This window comes from Calonectris borealis, chromosome 11 (genome assembly GCF_964195595.1).
Source record: "Calonectris borealis chromosome 11, bCalBor7.hap1.2, whole genome shotgun sequence".
In the NCBI taxonomy this organism is placed as follows: domain Eukaryota; kingdom Metazoa; phylum Chordata; class Aves; order Procellariiformes; family Procellariidae; genus Calonectris; species Calonectris borealis.
In genome coordinates this window covers 22,085,078-22,105,873 of record NC_134322.1, presented here as the reverse complement: position 1 = coordinate 22,105,873, position 20,796 = coordinate 22,085,078, and the positions used below count along the sequence as shown (strand labels likewise).

At 52.7% G+C, this 20,796-nt stretch overlaps 2 protein-coding genes across 5 annotated transcripts in view; one reads left to right on the top strand and one right to left on the bottom strand.

Annotated features, from left to right (window-relative positions):
• Positions 1-1,258: 1,258 nt before the first annotated feature.
• Positions 1,259-11,581, top strand: CLK3 (CDC like kinase 3). Of its 3 annotated transcripts, none has more exons than XM_075160519.1 (13): positions 1,259-1,357; positions 1,899-2,047; positions 4,475-4,658; positions 6,848-6,941; positions 7,201-7,267; positions 8,100-8,216; positions 8,715-8,881; positions 9,008-9,102; positions 9,476-9,605; positions 10,072-10,154; positions 10,502-10,581; positions 10,747-10,837; positions 11,176-11,581. In XM_075160519.1, the coding sequence occupies exons 2-13, from the start codon at positions 1,899-1,901 to the stop codon at positions 11,359-11,361; spliced, it is 1,443 nt and encodes a 480-aa protein (XP_075016620.1). In that variant the 5' UTR covers positions 1,259-1,357; the 3' UTR covers positions 11,362-11,581. The 3 variants fall into 3 exon arrangements, with proteins under 3 accessions (XP_075016620.1, XP_075016619.1, XP_075016621.1); XM_075160518.1 differs by having other exon boundaries at positions 1,260-1,357; positions 4,451-4,658; XM_075160520.1 differs by lacking the exons at positions 1,259-1,357; positions 1,899-2,047; positions 6,848-6,941 and having other exon boundaries at positions 4,525-4,658.
• Positions 11,582-11,835: 254 nt separating this feature from the next.
• EDC3 (enhancer of mRNA decapping 3) overlaps positions 11,836-20,796 on the bottom strand; it is a 28,844-nt gene continuing 19,883 nt past the window's right edge. For both annotated transcript variants that reach the window (XM_075160517.1, XM_075160516.1), the window contains exons 5-7: positions 18,669-18,822; positions 16,826-17,043; positions 11,836-15,674 (exon numbers count right to left, since the gene is read on the bottom strand). In XM_075160517.1, coding sequence (XP_075016618.1) covers positions 15,340-15,674; positions 16,826-17,043; positions 18,669-18,822 — 707 coding nt within the window. In that variant the 3' untranslated portion in view covers positions 11,836-15,339. The remainder of the gene's footprint in view (positions 15,675-16,825; positions 17,044-18,668; positions 18,823-20,796) is intronic.

The window sequence follows — 20,796 nt, the reverse complement described above, 5'->3', positions numbered from 1 at the left end:
CATGGTGAGGATGGCCATGGCGAGGAAGGCCATAGCGAGGATTGTCGTTGTGAGGATCATTGTTGTGAGGATCGTCATGGCGAGCAAGGCCATGGTGACGAAGGCTGGGGTGGGGATGGCCGTGGTGAGGACAGCTGTGGTGAGGAAGGCCCGATGGTGAGGAAGGCCATGGTGAGGGTGGCCGTGGTGAGGAAGGCCGTGGTGAGGATGGCCATGGTGAGGAAGGCTGTGGTGAGGAAGGCCGTGGTGAGGATGGCCGTGGTGAGGAAGGCCGTGGTGAGGAAGGCCGTGGTGAGGATGGCCGTGGTGAGGAAGGCCCAATGGTGAGGAAGGCCCAATGGTGAGGAAGGCCATGGTGAGGAAGGCCATGGTGAGGATGGCCGTGGTGAGGATGGCCGTGGTGAGGAAGGCCGTGGCGAGGATTGTCATTGTGAGGATCATCCTTGTGAGGATCGTCATGGCGAGCAAGGCCATGGTGAAGAAGGCTGGGGTGGGGATGGCCGTGGTGAGGACAGCTGTGGTGAGGAAGGCCCGATGCTGAGGAAGGTCACGGTGAGGGTGGCCATGGCGAGGATGGCTGTGGTGAGGAAGGCCATGGTGAGGATGGCCATGGCAAGGATGGCCGTGGTGAGGAAGTCCATGGTGAGGATGGCCATGGTGAGGATGGCCGTGGTGAGGATGGCCGTGGTGAGGAAGGCCATGGCGGGGATTGTCATTGTGAGGATCATCCTTGTGAGGATCGTCATGGCAAGCACGGCCATGGTGAAGAAGGCTGGGATGGGGATGGCCATGGTGAGGACAGCTGTGGTGAGGAAGGCCCGATGGTGAGGAAGGTCACGGTGAAGGTGGCCATGGCGAGGATGGCTGTGGTGAGGAAGGCCATGGCGAGGATGGCCATGGTGAGGAAGGCCATGGTGAGGATGGCCATGGCAAGGATGGCCATGGTGAGGAAGGCCATGGCGAAGGCGGCTGGGGTGGGGATGGCCATGGTGAGGGTGGCCATGGCGAGGATGGCCGCGGGGAGGAAGGCCATGCTGAGGATGAGGATGGCCGCGGGGAGGCAGGCCGCGGCACGGAAGGCCGTGCCGAGGCAGACCCCAGCTCCCCGCCGCCCCCGGCCCGGCCCGTTCATAACGGCCGCCCCCGCGGCCCAGCAGGGGTTAGCGGCGGCCTCCGGGGCACCGAGAGGCGGCGGGAGCGCCCCGGGGCGGAGCCGCTCTGGCCGCGCGGGGCGGGGCGGGGCGGGCGGCGCCGGAAGCGGAAGTGGTAGCGGGGAGCGGCGGCGCTGCGGGGCCGGTGGGGCCGGGCCGGTGGGGCCGCAGCCGCCGAGCGCGGCGCGGAGGGGCGCGGAGGGGCGGTGAGCCAGCGGGGCCGGCCCGGGGGGGCGGAGCGGGGCTGGGGGCGCTCGGCGGGCCGGGGCGGGGTGGGTATCGGGCCGGGCCTGGGCCCAGCCGCAGCGCCCCGGTGTCGTACTTGCGTCCCCGGAGGAGATCGGGTCCCGGTGCGGGCGGTGCCTCGGCCCTGAACTCTCCGGTTCCGGTGCCTCGGGCACCCCCTGCCAAACGGTTATGGCGGGCCATGGGCGGTGGAACCCGCGTTGTTGTAGGGGGCAGCGGGGAAGTAGCCGGTAACGTTGTTACAAACCCACCGCTTCCCGGGGGGAGGCCTCCAGCTTAAAATCGTTAGCGTCGCTGGGGCTGCCGAGGTCTCGTCCTCACGGTCGGCGGTGGTTTGCGGCGTGGCCGTGGCCGCGCTTCCCTGCGCCCTTTGGGGTGGTCTCTGTCCGCACCCCTCGGGGTGGGGGGTCTGGTGGGGCGGGGAGGCCCTCGCCCCCGTCAGGGAGCGGGTGAAGTGCCAGGGGTGAGGGTTTGAGAGTCGGGAACCCCTCGTGTCCTCAGATGCATCACTGCAAGAGGTACCGGTCCCCGGAGCAGGAGAGCTACCTGGGTCACAGGTGGAAGAGGAAGAGGTCTCGCAGCAGAGACTACGAGGGGAGACTGCGATACCCACCCCGGAGGGATCTCTCCCGGAGATCGCGATCGAGAAGGTAAGAGCGGGTTTGGGCCGAGGGAGGCACGCTGTGGCGGGGGGGAGCGGGCGGGGATGGTTATCTAATAGACCCTCGTCCTCGATTCTGATCGTGTTTCAGAGCTAGCGCTGAGTGGTGGCAGCTTGCTTTTCCTGGCTGTGGATCAGCTTTAAACCTGCAAATCCCAGGAATGGAAGTAAAGGGCTTAACTGCGGGCGCCTTCCCTTCTATGTTTCTGTATCTAGCCGAAAGTTCTTCCCAAAGCGACGTCTTTAATATTAATGAGGGAGAACAGCCTGCCCTGGAGTCATGTTTCCCAGTTCTAATGCTGTGGAGGCACGAAAGTCTTTCTCTCCCGACAACCCATTTCCTTCTGAAATTATTACAAATCAGATTTAAAGTAACGATACTTTTCCCTCGCTTATGCCGTCAGAAAGGATCTGAGCATCGCTAACTGATCTTTCCTGCTTCGGCTCTGGATTTTACCTTTGATCCTCTCTTTGTTCAGCGTTTCCACAGGGACAATTAGGTACTGGAAGCGGGGTGGATAAGGCCTCTGATAACAGGAGCTGCGGCGAGGCTTCTGGAAGAGAGGCAGGAACGCTGATGGGGAGCCACGTGCTGACACGTCGCGGTGTGCGACCGAAATAGGCTGGTGGTCCTCGCTGCTCGGTGGTACCGGAGCTGGTGCGGTTCCGCTGGTTGAACAGGGCAGGTGCAGCCAGAAGGGAGCTGAGTTCATCTTTAAATTCCTGAAATGTTCTCCACATTAATTTCTCTTCCGAGCCTGGCTTTTGTTTACTTGAAGGAAGCGGATTGTGAAATACAGCTGACGCACACAATAGGCTTTTCCATTCTTTCATCTGATGGGTTATGTAGGACAGATTTGGATGAAAACAGGCTTTTGCTAGGTGAAAACCTTCGTGCCCCTTTAGTCTCAGTCTGTGAGCCTCTCGCAGGTTCGCTGGTCTCCTCTGTATTTTAGGTTGTTATTTCTGAATCCTCTGTATCTTAAAAGTACACATTGAAGTTTCACAAAGGTGTGTTTGGAGTTGACTATCGGTATGGGAATGGAGCCGTTGGGGTTTTTTTGTGTTTGGATAATTCAGCGGTGACCGAGAGCCACTGCTGTCTTGGCAGGCGGTTTGAAATTTTAGTCTTGATCCAAGATGAGATGAACCACCACACGCATACCTGCGTCCCGTTAAGCTGTCGGCGAGAGAGCTAATTGTTTCCAAAGCAGAGAGGCGCAAACAACAAAAGTTCCTGTTTCCGGACTGAAGCAGCCGCATCGAGGTCTTGGTCGGAGAAGCCGTTGCTCTTGCTGTCAGCTAGGTACATCCGACAGCATCGACCTGGCCAGGTGTTTGCCCAAAGTACTACTGTTTATCATTGGAAAGCCAACACGCTGTTCGTATTTCCGAGTTGCCACATCTTCTACCTAAAACGTGGCTTCTCGCTCAATCCCGTGTGAAGCAAGGCTTGTAGCGGAAGCTGGTTTATTAGACCAACCCTAACGGCTGGGGTGGAGAAGACAGTCGTGCTTTTGGGGGTGCAGGCGGGCCACTGCTACGTGATACCATTTTTGCTGGCCGGTTTAAAAGAGGTACCGTAACAGCGCTGCCAGGGAAGCACGTGGGACCCGCAGAGCAAAAGGCAGGAGTTTCGGAATCGCAGCTCTAGCTTGAGGCACTTGCAGCTCGCAGATACTCTTACGGAGCTTGGGGCAGGGAGAGCTGCTCTCATCGTTAGTGTGCACGCACAGTACCTAAAACTGCGTGTGCGACGTCAGCTTGTAAATACTCGCACAGGGGAGCTTTGTCTGAGGACTTCTGGCCCTTCCCGATGTAGAGATGAGCTTGGCCAAAAGCTTCCCCTACATACTTGCAGCCCTCGGCTGTCACTAGAGGTGCAGGAGCTTGACTATACTGCGGAGACCAAATTTTCCTTCTGGCTCTTGCTAACGATCCGTTGAGCTGGTGTGCATGTGTACAGCGAAGGCTTGGTGTTTAGGGGACGCCAGTCCCCACTGGGGTGGTGGCTAGGGCACCACTGCTGCCTTCAGTTCTCGTTTGCTCAAGAACTAATGAGAGTCCTTCCTGGGGGAGGAGAAACGGTGTTAGAAAAACACTTGCGTAGGGTGGCGGAGGTGGCTCAGATGAGGTAGGCAGCTCAGATCGAGCTCCAAGTGGGCGGTTTCCCCCTGGCTCCTTGAAATGTGGGAGCTCCACACCATTTTCTCTTGCAAACTTTCTCCTTTTTCCTATCTGAGAAACTTGGCTGAGAAACGGTCAGCGTTTGAGCCACAGTGGAGGGGTGAAGCTAGGTTACTTGCTGCTGTTTCCCTGCCACTTTGTTTCAGTGGGACTCTGCCTTTCGTGCTTTTCCAGGCTTATAAATGCATTCTTGTTTCTGCTACAGCCATGACAGGATGCCTTATCACAGGAGATACAGACGGGACAGCGACGCCTACAGATTTGAAGACCGAAGCCCTTCTTTTGGAGAGGACTATTACTCGACCCGCTCGCGAAACTGGCGGCGATCCAGAGGCAGAGAGCAGCACCGTCCAAAGAAGCATCAGCATCACTGCCGGAAACGCAGGACCAGGTCTTGTAGCAGTGCCTCCTCGGTGAGTAGCATCCAGAATGAGTTCAGGATTGTTCAGGGTTTTAACCGTTCTTACCTCCTTTCAGCTCTGAACACTCTGGGTGAGTACCTCTAATCCCATTTTTGTGTTTGTTTTCATTACGTGGAATGTATAGTCCAAAATCTGTGTCTTGTTAAGCAGGAAGTGTTTGTAGCTATCGTTTTTTACTAGTCTAGCCTTAATACGTGAGGAAACTAAGCTGTATTCTTGACGGCCGGGGAGGGGATCAGGGAAAGCTTCAAATGGCACACACGTGATAGGCTGACAAGGGCGAGCCTTGGCCGCAGGCCAGCCTGGCTGCTGGGCATCGGTCATTGTTCAGGTTTATCCGTGGCCGGGGCTTTGCTTCTGCATACTGGTGCTGCTGGGGGGGTCTGGTATGCAGCGGTGGTGCGGAGCGCTCCTGCGAAGGCACGTCAGTTTGACTTTGTGCCAGGATCCCGGACCAGATGGGATCAATCAGCCCGGTTCTCCCGAGCTGTTGGCCCCGTGGTTATTAACCCCTGCCCCGCTGTACTTAGAGAAAGGCTTCCACCTTCTGAGGATACGCACGTGTCCTCTTCGCCTAGTTCCACACAAGTGTCCTTGGATTTCAGCTTCTTTGAAAACTGCCCCGTTTTCCACCCTGAAACGTAATATTCCTTTCAAGGATTAACAGGGAATATTTGGAACTGGGTGGGGAGGCTGGTCCTGGGACCGGGAATACCCTGGAAGTGTTGTGAGGTATCAGAACAAATGTCTCTGCTTCACTGCTTCTCTCCTGTAAGGAACGTTTCCATCTTTCACAAGTTTGTTGCTTTAAATGTTATTACGACTAAAAGACCGAGTCCTGATCCCTGCAGTTACAGTGGATATCTGCATGGCTGGGAACTTCTGACGGTCTGTTGCTTTCCTCCTTTTATTTCTTTCCCCTTGACTTTTTAATTTTAGTTTTAGAGCGAGCCAGGGTTATGATGAAAACACTCCAGTGCGGTTTGCGTGTGTGCGTGCGGTGATAACGGTGTGCAGGTTTGGGCTGGCGTGATCTAAGTCCTTTGAAGTCTCACGGCTGTCTCAACTGTCCTCTCTACCTTCTCCTCCGTTTCAGCTGACCTTTGGGGGGTTGATTGTAGCTCACTATTTTGGACTAGCTGGGGGGTGAGGGGCAACAGAAGAGAAGCCTGATAGAAGCTCGGGCGTGGAAATCTAGAGCTTTGTATTAATTTCTTTGGCTGGAGAGACTGTAACTATTTTTAAGGCTAAATAGAAAAAGATCAGGAATTAGGGCAGCTTGCTTTGTGGACCTCGGGTCCTTTCGGGAACGTTCGGCTGGTTTTCCAGTAGAAGCTAGCAGTAGCAGGGGTGAATGTGACCTCATACCTTTAGTTGGATGCCTGAAGCGGAGTGAAATGCTCCCTGGGGATTAATTTAACTGTCCTGTTCCTACAGTTCTCCCAGGCTTAAAATTGCATCCTAAGGCCAATGTGCAACACGGGGTCTGTTTGCAGCCAGTCGGGCGTGTGGATTTAGGATCAGTGTGGTAGCTGGATCTGTCAAGAAGGGAAGGGCTGGTTCGCAGCCGGGGCAGGACACGGCTCTGGGTAGCCGGCGACCTATTAACCGAGGTGCAAAAGAGCAGGCTACACAGAGGGAGAACTGCTACTCTGGCTTCTACTGGACAGCTTGTCCAAACTGACAGCTTGTATACCCTTCGTCACGTTTGCCAGCGGAGAAAATGACGTTCTTCTGGCAAAGCCCTCTTCTTCTTGTGCCTCTGGCAGCATCCTCCGGTGCTGTGGAGGAAGCTGCTCCTCTGTGGGGAACGGTGGTGCCAAGCCAAGCCACCTTAACACTGAAGCTTCCCAGCTGCTGCTTCCCTTCAGAGAAGAGGGGGGCATTTTCCTGCCTAAGAGGCGGCGGCACCAGAGGCCGTAGCTAATGAGAGCGTTTTCTTTACATACCTGTAGCTGTTGATTACTTTTCTGTTTTGAAGTTAGTTTGTGTCTTGACGTGTCCCTTGCAATATCCCTATCGTTATATATGCTGTGTGCCTTATGAAATGCTGGGATCTGGAAAATCCAACCACCGACGCACCGTCATCTCCACCTTTGAATGACAACACAATCCTGCCACTCGGAACTGCCCGCTGTGCGCGCTTGGTCGTATGCCGTTTCGGGGGGCGGTGTGTACAGAGAAGCCAACAGAGCAGTAAGCGCAGCAGGAGCGTGGAAGATGACAAGGAAGGCCACCTGGTGTGCAGGATCGGCGATTGGCTTCAAGAGCGATGTACAGCCACCTTTCGTAAAACTTTACCTCTCTACTTTCTATCCCCATGTTAGACGAGATCTCTCGTATTGTACTGGAGGGGTCTCTAGTGTTTTATTGCTTATAAATGGACTGACCAGTAAATTGCCTGAGGCAGACAATAGACACTTGAGTTTTTAAAGAGCGTAGCAGTGAGAGACATTTTATTGCTGTGAAATTGCAGGACCTCAGCTCTTGCCAAGCCTCTGAAGTTCATGTCCGCTCCTGTTTTCTCTCCTAGATGAAATTGTCGGCAGCCTTGGCGAAGGCACTTTTGGCAAAGTGGTGGAGTGTGTGGACCATGCCAGGTGGGCTTCTTTCCTTTCCAGGCGACTTGTCCGTCCCTTGTGCATCAAGCCCAGATGCTCACAAGCGTGGCAGCATTAACGCTGCCAGTTTTGCATGGGCCTGGACTCTGCTGGACCGAACTGGTGTTGTCACCTGCCACTTGTCACTATGGTGGAAATTATTTCTTATAGCAAGTGGAAAGGGGCCTGGTTCACACCTCAGCCCCCCCAGGTCTGCAGACCAATGTGTTAAGAGAAGCAGGGGAGTTCGTTCAGTGGCTGAGGGCTTCAGCACAGGCTGTTCTACTGCCCTACTGCAAAAGCAGCAAACTCCGCCTGAGGGATGGGCCAGGCAGCTGGGGAAAGTGACTGGGGTACTTCTCTATTTTTTTTTAACCTCTCCTGTGATTACACTTGACCCCTGTCTCTTCCTGACCTTTTGTCTGGCTCTGAGCCGTAGGGTCAGCTTAGCGTAGGAGCCGCTGGGATCTCCTGCCTCCTCAGAAATCTCCCTGGCACGGTTGGAGAGGGGAGGTGGCTGCCGGAGGCGCAGTGACCTTACGGACTGCTGTGTCAGGAAATGGTGTGCTTGCGGAGCTCTCTGCAGCTCTCTTTGGAGTCTTACCCAGCGATAGCCTTGCGCTTCAAATTTCCATGTGGGTACTTAACTTCTGGTCAAGCGGCATAAATCTTTGGCAGACCTCGAGAGCTTTGTTGGGACCCGGCAATGACTAAGCCTCTTACACACGAAAACATGACTGGAGTAACTGGGACGTGCCCTCTCTCTGTGGACTGAGGACGTGTGTACGTAGCCTTTTTCTCTGACTCCATCCTTCTGTCTCTTCCCTTACAGAGGCAAATCTCAGGTGGCGCTGAAAATCATAAAAAATGTTGGAAAGTACCGAGAAGCAGCCAGGCTGGAAATTAACGTCTTGAAAAAAATCAAAGAGAAGGACAAGGAGAACAAATTGTAAGTTCCTACAAGACTCCTGGGTAGTCAGTACCATGTCCTTGCAGACAGGCGGTCTGCTTGGGCAATATCCAAAGAAACACGGGGCTGAGGACCGGAATACCTGCTGTTTGCCTCCTGTGGGGGGGAAAACCTGTCTCGTTCCTCTGCATTTTGGAAGAAGAGAGTCTGTCTCTAGTTCTGCTGAACACTTATTTACCTAAAACTCCTTAACAACTGACGTGCCAGGTCATAGTGAGGAAGAATTAACCAAAACTTTTCTAACAACCACCTGCTGCCTTGTCCCACTTGAACTGGAGATCTCTATCTAAAGGTGGTTGAGCAAAGTGGCGGTGGGGTGTCTCTCTGGTGGACATAGAGGCATTACTGTGCTTCCCAATCAGCTGGTTCAGAGTTTTTGCTCACCAACCGCTTCTGAAGTAGCCAGCAACAGGGAGAATGACTGTTCTGCCGAGTCCCTGAATGATGGTTAATCCTCATGCCTTTCTCTCTGCACAGCTTGTGTGTCCTGATGTCAGACTGGTTCAACTTCCATGGCCACATGTGCATTGCCTTTGAGCTGCTGGGCAAGAACACTTTCGAGTTCCTGAAGGAGAACAACTTCCAGCCATACCCGCTCCCTCAGATCCGGCACATGGCCTACCAGCTCTGCCATGCCTTGAGATGTAAGTCACCCAGGGCCAGCCTTCCGAGGCGACGGTGTCTCACCAGAATGGCTGCTGTCGTATGGGTGCTTCACTCTGTGGTTCTTACGTACATTTTTTTCTCTCTTCTCTTCACCACCTGTGCAGTTTTACATGACAACCAGCTGACTCACACCGACCTCAAACCAGAAAACATCTTGTTTGTCAACTCAGATTTTGACACTCTGTACAACGAGAAAAAGGTGGGTTACATCCAAAAGAGAAGTGAATAGACCAGGAATAGCCTGCATTTCCCTCCCTGCAGAAATTGGATCTTCCCTGTTCCGTACATGCTCCACAGGGCCTTAAAAGTCTGTTTAGTGGCAACAAACTGGAAGTCGGGCCTCTTCTTTCTCCCGTGTCTTCTAAAAGCCTTAAGACTGCTTCAGTGGCTCCAGTTCAGTGGCTTTCCTTAACACTGATCTGAGACGTAAAGAGCTCAGAGCTTCACAGTTATTAATCCTTCTGATTAGTAGCGCAGACCGGGCAGTCCTGGGGTCAGAGGGCTCCTCTCAAAGCCTAGGTTAAACCTGAACCAGCTATTAGAAGCACTGAGGACTTCTCGTTTGCTTGCAGAGCTGTGAGGAGAAATCCATTCGGAACACGAGCATTCGTGTGGCAGACTTTGGAAGTGCCACCTTTGATCACGAGCACCACACCACTATCGTGGCTACCCGGCACTACCGTCCACCAGAAGTGATTCTGGGTGAGTACTGCTGGGGTTTCGGGAGCCTCAGACGGGTGGAGGAGAACGGTTGTCCCAGGGATGCTGTAGGAAGATGCTGTCTAGAGGAAAACCAGCTTGAGAGCACTCCAGTTCTTGGGAACAACCTGTTCCATGCATTGCTGCAACACCACCTCAGTGGTCCCAAGGTCCTGATTGTACGGAGGGTATTCATGGATAGCGCAGGCCCTTGTCATGGAGTGCAGGGAGCTGAGGAAAGCCCCTGAGACTCGGGAAGTGCTCAGATTGGGGAATGCGGCGTCAGCATAAGCTGAAACAGAAGCATATGGGGGAGACTTGACAGTCGTCTTGCCAGTGTGCAGCACCGGAAAGTGCACAGATAACTTCTAGATCTGTCTTCCTGTAATCCCTGCAGTTTCAACAAGGAATTAGTAGAAATCTGGTGGGACTTGTTGGGAACGCAAAGTTAATTTGATTCTCTTTGCAGAGCTGGGCTGGGCGCAGCCGTGCGACGTCTGGAGTACCGGCTGCATTCTGTTTGAGTATTACCGTGGCTTCACGCTCTTCCAGGTATGATTCTTGCAAGAGGCATCGTACCCTAAGAATCCTTAATGTGAAGGGAAGGGAAACGCAGACCAGGCACTAAAAATCAGAAGCTGAGTTTGAAAATAAGCCCAGGAGAACTCACAGTTTGAGGACTCGTGCCTTGCTGGAAGGACAAGGCTCAGATCACTTCTGGTTTCTTCACTGTGCCTGTGAAGAACAGAAAAATCAAGAGAGCACGTAGAGGTGGACAGGAGCTGCATCATTCCTGACGGAGCCTTGTCTCTTCCCCCTGTACTTGTATACGGGACAGACCTTTTGTCATCAGATCTCCAAGTTCTGAATTAATGCACCGTTGCTCTTTTCTTTTGCAGACCCATGAGAATCGTGAGCATCTTGTCATGATGGAAAAAATCCTCGGGCCAATTCCATCTCACATGATCCACAAAACTCGGTAAGAACCTGTTCCTGAACTCAGTCCAGTCAACTCTGCCCGATTACTCAGGATACCAATTCTCTGTCCTCCCACCGGCTCTCACCTATGTGGCTATAAGCATGGGAGATGTGCTGGAAGCGTGTCCCACGGGTAGCCTTACTGAACACCACCTTTCCTTTGCAGGAAGCAAAAATATTTCCACAATGGGAACCTGGTATGGGATGAGAACACGTCCGATGGGAGATACGTCCAAGAGAACTGCAAGCCCCTGCGGGTAGGTGCTGCTCCGCAGCTGGTGGAGGGCTGGCTGCGTTGCGAGGCCGAACTGCTGTGCCGTTCCCTTCCCCAGACCAGCGGCGCGGGGCTGAGGGATGGGAATTCCCCTTAGCAACTGGCTTTTACGGAGCCCCAAACTCTCATCTGCAGAAATGGAAGTGTATTGGTCTGGCTGAAGCAGGACAGGTACTAGGGAATTCAGGCAGTGCAAGGGCCAGAGGAACACTGTACTTCAGGAGGGGAGACAGCCCGTACCCCACTGCACCTCGCAAAACGAGGGCCTAGTCCTACCGGAGTGCTACACCCCTCTCTCTCCCCCCTGCCCTTCTCTTTCAGACGTACATGCTGCACGACTCGCTGGAGCACGCACAGCTCTTTGACTTGATGAGGAGGATGTTAGAATTCGACCCTTCCCGGAGGATCACGTTCTCGGAAGCCCTCCTGCATCCCTTCTTTGCTGGCCTCTCTGCAGAGGAAAGGATGCTGTGCGGTCGAGGCGCCAGCCGGGACCTGAGCAGATGACAGCGGGGCAGGGTGCGACGCCTGCTGGATTTGTACATAGGGATCTGCCTAGCCTCCGCAGTTCAGCCCCGCTCGCTCTCTTCTCTCCGAGTTCCGAGGGGCTGGGGCACTGCGACAAGGACCCTGGGGAGGGGAGGGGAAGAAGAGCTACATTGGAAAGCACAGATTTGTCTATTTATATGTTGTAAAGTTAAAATAAAGTGTTTCTTATTGTTTGATACTTCCCTCGTAGGCAGGTGTAGGGTTCTCTTGCTCCCAGCTTTGCCTTTTCTGCAAAGGACGATGGCGATCTTGAAAAATTAACTGAGCAGCAGGAATCTTTGCTTCACTGGAGGGCAAAACGTGAGTGGCCTGAACTCTCCCTGGTCTCTGCCCTTGCTCCTCTGAACGGTGCAGAGCAGCAGGAAGGCTTGCTCCAGCTCTGGTGTCAGGCTGTAGAATGATAGTGGACAAATAAATAGCTGCACACGAATAGCACAGATGAATAGTTGCACTTTATTTCAGGGCATCCCCCAGTAGCGGCAGGAATTAGTCGTTACAAACATTAGGTCACAAATGGAATATCAAGCAGTGACATAGTGCAGTGATCTTCACATGTTAGTGACCAGAGCAGCACTCGCGGGCAGTTCCTATGACGGTGGTGAAGGTTGTGGGTAGAAACTATCATCTCAAACACAGATTAAAAAAAGTGTTCCGTTCTTTGAATTACCTCTGGCAATGTGGGGGAAGGGGGAGAAGAAGGGACCCAGACCCCTTTCTGGGTCTCTTGAGTGCTCCAGAAGAGCTCACATCTGCACATAAGATGCATTTCATGTGGGTGAGGCCAGCACTTCCTCAGGTAAGCCTTTGTATCCGAGGGAAAGTATAGCCAAATACCCAAATCTACTCTCCTCTCCAGAAAGTGAGCACACTGTAAAGTTTAACTGTGCCAAACACAGCCCAAAGCTGCCTGCTGCGGGCAGGCGCTCTGCACAGGCAGGGATTGGGAACCCCTTTCCTTATGTGAGGGTTTGTACCCTCCTGTTGTGCAACATTGCTCTCTTTTTTTTTTTTAGTTTAAACGTAGGGAACCCTATTGCTGCTCGGCTGGCCGAGCACAGGGCCTTGGTGCTTCCTGGAGCTACGCAGCAGGGAGGACAGACCTGATCCCAGCTGCCATCCCTGCAAAAACATCTTTACCTGGTTCAGTGCCCTTCTGGGCACGTAACTTCAGCCAGTGGCACAGCAGCATAGAGGCAGAAAAGGACCCTGTGATGAAGCCTTGAATATTTCTACTCTCTTACTGCTCGGTGCTATAATCTACAGTTTAACAGCCAAAGTCCAAAGGGGCGAGAAAAGCCTGCAGCCTGGTTCAAGGAAAGCAGAAATTGAAACAGCAAGTTCTCTTATCGAGTGTCTTGAGCAAGGAAAGTGACAATGAGGTGACTAAAGCTAACGCTGTACTACAGCAACGACCAAGGGACAGTCGTCCACCTTTTTAACCCAGCCGCTGTTCCTCTGCCTGGCTAAAGATTGGATGAAGCTGAAACAGCCAAAGAAACAGGAAAGGCAGAGGGAAGCCTCGCATTTGTATTTTAAATAACCAACCACATTGCTATCCCTACCCAGTGCGGCCGAGTCAGAACCACAGCTTGTTAAATGCCGCTACAGTTCTGGCTGAAACGTGGTTCACCTGAGGAAGAGGTGCTTCAGCTTTGCCCTTCCTACGGGAGAGGAGCGGTGGAGGGCAGAGCTGCATCCCGTCACAGCCCTGACAAGCCACCAAGCCTCCCTGTGCGAGCGCTAAGGCCTCTCGGCGTAAGCCAGCGGACGCGGTTCAGTCGGGGAAAGAAGCTCAGGGGAGCCAGGGGTCCAGACACCGAGAGGGGCAGAGCCCTTCGTCCTGCTGAGGTAGATAGGGCAAGGTGCAGGCGGTTTGGCAGGGGAAGAGACCTCAGGCGGCTGCGGGGGCGAGCCCAGCACTCACCAGCCTCCTGTCCTTACGGGCTGGGTCTTCCCCTGTCACTCTGCACTTCCAGGCAGTATTAATTACTCTATTGCTTCTTTTCAACTGGGGAAGTCTCTTCCCTCCTCCTTTGATACACTTGGCCTTTGTTCTAAGCAGATGAAAGACAAGTGCCTGACGTGTAAATCCTCACCGCTCAGAGCACGAGTGGGTCAATAGCTTTGCTACCTGCTTAGCAGAGCACAGCGACAGAGCAGCCACAACAGTAGGTGACCATTTCCACACGTCCCTGCGCTTCAGCCTCAGAAGGGATCCGGCTCCCCCCGGAGAAAAGGCACCGTTTGAAGCTCTGAAGCTCTCCCAGATGCCAAAACAGGGTCCATGCAAGGTTTAGGTACCTGCAGGAGCTCTGGAGACAGGTAAGGTACCAGAAGAGCAGCAGAGCTTCAAGCACTGCCCACGCTCACGGCATCGGGAGCGAGCAGGGAGCCGAGCACCTCTTTGCGAGAGCGGGGCCCCTGCCTTGCCTCTGCCCGATCCCTCCGAAGGACCAGCTCGCCCTGACAGCACCTCCCGCATCACTCCGGGTTCAGCGCTGCCTGCGTCAGCTACCGGGCGCAGAGCCTCCAGAGAGCACGCAGAGAGCCAGCGCGATGGGCTCCCGAAGCCAGCTAGCTGATGGTTTCTCAGCTTGTCCCTGCTCTAGGCACATGCGCCAAGGCTCCATCGGGCCGACAAAATGAACACGGGAAAAGAGAACCCAACGCTTCCTGGCAGCGCGTGGGAAGCAAGTGCGGCACAAGAGCAGTTAGCAGAGCAGCCCGGGGCAGATCCCCTACAGTAATTTAGGTAAGACCTTCCCGCTGCACCCCTCCAGGAGGGCAGCGGCTCTCACCACACCACCTCCTGCAGGCAAACAGGACCGTGTAAGCTGAGGACCCAAGTCCTTCCTCAGGCTGGTTCCCAGCACGCGGGTGCACACACACACAAGCCCACCCTATACACAGGCTTTGAGCCCAACGGGAATGAACGGATCCATGACCTACTTCCCAAACCACACTGAGTGTAGGAGGGATACTGGAAGCACTGGGGGAACTCACCCAAACATCAACTGCACCATACACCACGCAATAAACTCAGAGTGACGCTGCCCTGCTTCACTATCCTTTCCCTGATTCAGCCACTCACTGTGCCAGAAAGGAGAAAAAAAAAAAAAAAAACAAAAACCAAACCCACAACTATCCTGGAAAAGTTCTTTTCCAAAACACGCCTCGCTCCCATAGACCTGGGCTTCACCCACTAAGCGAACAAACAAAAAGCCAACAGAGTATATAAGCAAGTAAGGCCTAGCTGAGGACATCGGTGTTCCCAGAGCATGTGCAACCTGAGAGCTTCTGGCTCTTGACACAAGCTTTCCAAAGAGGGAACGCTCTCCTTGAGGGGCTGGAGGGTCCAGGAGGGAGAGCGAGCTACAGCTGCCTTCAGGAACATAAAACAGGGGAGAGGGGAGTCAAAAAGAACAACGGAACAAAACCAAATCCTCCCTCCCGGTACGACTGCGACAGAAGGTATTTCTACACAACCAAGGGGTGCTGTTCCCACCAGGGCGCCCTTGCTGGGTCTCTCCGCCCAGAAGGACTGAGAAACACATCTCAAATCTCCAAACCACCCGTCACTTGTACCACCTCCACGTACACCCCCTCATTAAACAGCCTCCCGGCCGGGCCTGGGCAGCAGCAGCTGCCTTCGCCGGGGACAGACAGCATCTTCCTGCGTGCTCCTTCATACAATGGCACAAGAGAATGAAAACAGCTTTGCAGGAACATTCGCTTCCTTCTTTTTTTGTTTCGTTTTATGATTATTCTTTTTTTTTTTTTTAAATACACAATGTTTCTTCTGGAAGGAAAATTCTCCAGAACTTCACATCCTTAAGGCGTCACGAGTTTACTAGTCAGGATCCACTGGACAGCTTATTTGACAGAACCTCCTCCTTCTCTCTTCTCTCCCTTCAGAGCCGTGTGGCTGGATGGGCTCTAAGTGGAGTGCAGGGGGATGACGAATTTGCAGCCGAAGGGCGAGTGGTAGTTTATTCCCACTTCTTGAAAGACCTTCTGGGGAATGCCAATGTCACAGAGGTACACGCGCCCTGCCCTCTCGCCCAGGGGCAGGGGCAGGCCCAAGGCCAGCGACCACTTGGCGTCGATGCCCTGCTCCATTTCGTTTATCGGAGGGTCTATGCTGAGGACGGGTGCCCGGTTCTGGTTGGCCCAGTCCACAACTGCTTTGTACCAAGGCTGATCTCTCAAAAAGGCATTTTCATGACAATCCAAGCAGTTGATCACTAGGTCAACAGGGGTATCTGGGAGATCTGAAAGAAACACAAACACCGCTGAGCGCTGAGGACCAACGTGAAACCACGAACTAAGGCTCGGTGCCTTCCCTCCTTGCACTGCCAGCAGATATTTCATTTTTTTCCCCCTCCAGCACCCACAGTCTCACTGCATACAGACTGGCCTTACCTGTTATTGCTGTCCTTCTGCAAAAGACACCGACACCGATATTTAAAAGCGCTTTAGCACTCTGGAGAACGTTCACAGACTCTCCGGTACAAAATCTCATCAAGTGGTCAGCACTTGAGCAGCCCCAGATGCAGCCGCTGAGCTGGCTCACCAGTCCAGGCAGCCCAGGGAAGCAGTGGTGTTCTCTCTCCATTATAAAAGGACCATTTTATATTCCACAAGCTGAAGAAAAGGCCTATGTTTCTCGAACGCCCCGACTACCTCTTCTATGGACAGGCAGCTTGTGTGCTGCACTGCTGCCTGCCCCACTGAGCTGTTGGTCTCACTGCACTCACCCGCTCTGTACCACACCTGCTGCATTCCTCTTCCCTCACGGACCACCAAGTCCTCGGTGCAAGATCTTCTATAATCTTTTTGTACAGGCAAGCAGCTCAGCCAGCACAGCGCAGCCCCCCACCCTGCCACAACGCAAAACATTGCAGTGCCCTAACTACCAGGTTTGTTTCTCCCAAGACGTTTAAATGAAAGAGGTTTGAAAATACCGCTGGTGAAATGACAAGCAGAAGCCAGCTCTCTCACAGAAGATGGAGCACCAGTTTATTCTAGGGCAAACTAAGAGATGTGAATTTTGACAGCTGCTGGGACTAGTTCAGCAAAGCCGCCTGCTGGGTTTGAAGCAGCAGTTGGATGCTCATTTACTTGCAGTTTCGATACGCTGAACAAGGCAAGCCCTTATCCTAAGAGAACGGCTGGTCTGACTCAGATCCATACAGCGGCTCTTCCGTATTTGTTCACACAGGAAACATCTGTACCAGCACAACTGCTCCACTGTTGAACCTCTCGAGTCTCTGCTGTCCCGCCAGCCTCCGACCAGCCACCTGCCTATGGCGGTGCCACTAGATGGTGCCACCGGTCCGGGCAGGCACTGGGCAGCTGAGCGGCACAGGTCTCTGCCAGGCGCCAGGGCGGCGGAGAGCAGATCTGCTCCTCACTCACTTACCTTTGACGCTGGACACCTGCTGGCCTTGCGTCTTGCTGAAAAGGTTCAGCTCGTTGGTGATGGATTCCAGCATCTTGACAAAGTTGGGTAGGAAAAGGATGACGTGGACGTCGTGGTTGGAGAGGTGCCGTCCGCAGCTGATCCCCTGGGCCCCCTTCACGTGGGGGCCGCACAGCAGGGCTACCGTAGGCCGCTGATGCACGTTCTTCGGGTTCAGCCTAAAACGCAGACAAAAGGGGACTTAATAAACCCAAGAATCTCTTACCTTCTTCCTGCAAGGGCGAAGAAAGGAAAAAAAAAAAAAAAAAAAAAAATCAGTAAAATGCAAATTTACAGGTGTTTTGCAAATCTTCCGTTGCCTCCGAGAAGGAACCCACATCCTTTTGTAGCGCTGACACTAGGGAGCTGCTCTGCTTGCAGGTTCCTTTAAGACTTCCTTGCACCCGCGGCAGAGAGCACAAGGTCTCAGTCTATCCTGGTTCACCACAGAGCCAACTTGTACTTTCAAAGCAGGGGCATTTTCACTGCTCATATAGCAAGCCTGAATCCAGTGCAATTTCTCTTTTAGGAGGCTTTTTTTCTCTGCCTCTCTGATTTTAGAAGAATGCTAACTATACAATCTTAGAAATATGAGGTGATTTACTCCATCAGCAGAGCCACAGTTAAAAAAAGAAGAAGAAAAATAATTTCTACTCCCTAAGCCTCATCAACTGCAAAATAAAGTTGACTTATTTAAATGGCCCGCAAGCCATCAAGGGTAGCTTACAGTAGCATTTTCAGCTGATAGGGTCGGTGCTGTCTGGTATGTCATCACTTACTGCTTCAACCAAATCATCAGGTCCTGGTAAGGCACTACCAAATGAACAGATGGTGATGTAAGGCTTACCTTCCATTTCAAGGGCAAATAATTTGGAGCATCTATCAACAACACAAAAATATACGTGTAATTGTCTGCCCTCATCAACAACTATGGTACTTGCAGGCACAGAGCAGACCTCTTCAAAAGAGTCAGCACACATATCCATGCAAAGACCAGTAAGTGCACTCCAAACCTGCCATCAAATTGGGCCCTCCAAAAGAGCAGGATATTCTCAGCTTAAGTGTGGATGCCTGAAAGCTAATTTAGGATTGTGAAAAGCTAAGCAGCGCTTTGTTTTCATGAGCTGACTTGGTTTTATTGATATCATTAAATTGTAACATGTAAAAACAACAAAGGAAAGGTTTACTTATTTGCAAAAAGGAGTAGCTCACCAGAAATTCTGCAACGGTTTAATCTGCCTTGGGTTACACCTGTGCAAAGCTCAATTCCATGAAAAAATTCCCAGTAAGTGGAGAAAAAAATCTCAGCTCTGTCTGTTTTGTCTTTGACTCAAGAGACACTTCTGCTTCTGGGACACAGGAGCCAAAAAGAAGCCCTTAGTAAGTCATTCATCCAAGATGGTATATTCAGCCAGCCCTTTTCTAGAGAGGCTAGAGAGGAGAAAAAAAGCAGCACAAACACGGAAACCTACTGTAAGGCTTCCTCCCACTTCAGGAGCCTGAGCCTCACGCTTGTTTTCGTGATTATTCGGAAACAGGCTGATGCACAAGCTACAACACAGGTCTGCATGGCGTCGGGATGAGTTTTTTCTTTCAGCGGCAAGGAAGGCAGAGAGGTGACAGCTGCCTCCAGCTGCAGGACCACTGAGGGACTACCGCAAGCGGCAGCAGGCATCCACGTTACATTCACTTCAAAAGTAACCTCTCAGCCTCTTTTACCTCAACCCCACTTAGCAGAACAAGATAAGCTGAGCTCTGCTTCGAGGGGACAAACCCACAGCAGAGCGAAAGGGAAGAGCTTTACCTGTTGGGTCCCCCAAGGAGGCTCAGGGCCATCTGACTCGCACACACTCCCGTCATCTCCAGCCTCCGCTCCAGAGTCAGCCCGTGCTTCTCAGCGACCGAGAGCAGCTTTTTGTGAAGCTCGTAAGACACGCTTGGAACGACCAGCCCGGAGTCTGGGGTTCAAAGAGAGCAGAGGGAAGAAGACAGAAATGGGTATAATCAGAGACTTTTTCAGAATGCTGTAATCCAGGTTCCTTCCAAGACCAGCAAATGAATCCAAACTAGTGCATCAGAGTCAGCTTACTCTGTTTGAGTGAAGCACTGACAGCTAAACACAATTGCTGGGCTTGAAGTAATACACGTTTCCACGAAAATTCAGCAGGCAGCTGGCAATTTTAGCAACGCGTGGACTGAGAAGGCCTTTTTGACTTACAGATTGAATATTAAGTTCTTTCTTAATGGTCTCCAGGCCACCAGTGCTTTAACCCACGCCCATGCCCAAACACAAATAAGTGTTCCTAATCACTGTAAAAGTCAGAAGAGAGGCTGTGAACCAGATTTCCCACCAAAAAAACTTGTATGCATTATGCTTCCTGACATCAGTAGTGACCAGCCCCAAACTTCCAGCCCCTAACCCACATACCACAGCAAAACAAGACGTCCCACATTTACTAGGTCGGTGTCCCACCACCTGAGCTGTGCCGTGCCAGAAGGGCTGGCTTCAGACACAAAGGCTGAATCACGATAGATGAGGCAGCAGGGGAACGATGCGGTTGAAAGAATAAAGTCTGTAGAAAAATACTTCTCAGACGTTTTTGACAGCCCGGTCTGTGAGCCAGGAAATGCTCCAGCATGCGGATCAAGGGAAAACAAACAAGAGAGGTTTTGTTAAGCGCTGAGAACAGCGCCTGCAGTAGGAAGCAATACAATCCTTCCCGCTCGCTTCTACAGCAAACTTGCCCGGAATCAGCAGGTAAGAGAAACACAAACCTGAATAACTGTTCTGGTCAATTCTTTATACTTTCCTTCTCCAAGCAGGCCAAGCTGGCACTGACTTCACAGAAATAAACCCTGCAATAACATCTGTAAACTCTCCTGGAAATAAATACAGAGGATTCCTTGCCACCAAAAGGCAGCTCGCTCTGAGGGGAGCCACAGCAATTTTTTGGTGGTGTGTTGAATAATGGAAGACAAGGAAACTGAAAATAATTACTTATGGTATACGGAGAGAGAAGTGCAAAACGTAAGGGACAGATGAGAAAACTGCTGCAGCAGCCAGCCAGATATCCCCGAATATCTTCAGCCACAGAAATCGGCCTCTTTATTCTAACTTCCCTCCAAAACAAATCTGATACCCAAGCCCCTTTGGTCTGTGTTTGAGGATTTGCACCTCAAGGTCTGGATGTCCTTAACTGTCTCCCAGCTAAGGAGCAGCACAGCTTAATTCCCTCCCCACATGGGATGGCCACATAGCTGGAGCACAGCTGCCAGCAAGAAGGGCTCTCAGCTCCTTCTGCTCACATCATTCACGAGCACTGCTCCGAGCTGAACAGGCAATCCCAGCAGAGTCCGGCTGAGCAAGGGCTCTGTGAATTCACTGTTAGTTCCTACTCTGGGACAGGCGGATGAGGTGCACAGGAGTCAGGCACGATGGGTCAAAAAGGTCCAGGATTCAGACCGACACCTGCTACAGCTCAGGCACGACGCCAAACATCAGGCCAAAGCGTGAACTCGGTCCTTCCATCAGCACACTCTGCTTCTGCACTGTTCAGAGGCCAGCAGCCCCGACTCACCTTCGCACTCCCTTCAGCCGCTCCGCCGCTGAACTCGGGGCCACAGCAGCCACTCGGGTGCTCACAGCAGCCCAGCGCCGAGAAGCACGGCAGGGCTCGGACCCCCCGTGCTAACGGGGAAGAGTCGTGGGAACGTGACATGGCCCAGTGAAAACGCTCTGCAGCGACACAAGCCCAAAGGGGAACAGCCACAGCGTACACATCCGCTCAGAGGAGAAACCTAACAGTTACTTGTGGGCTCGGGCTCTTTTGCAGACAAAAAACGTAACAAGAACCAGTTGCAACAAGCAAGTGTCGTATTCAAATGAGAAAAGCAGCGTGTATTTTAATTGTGAGGAATTATTTGTACTGCCA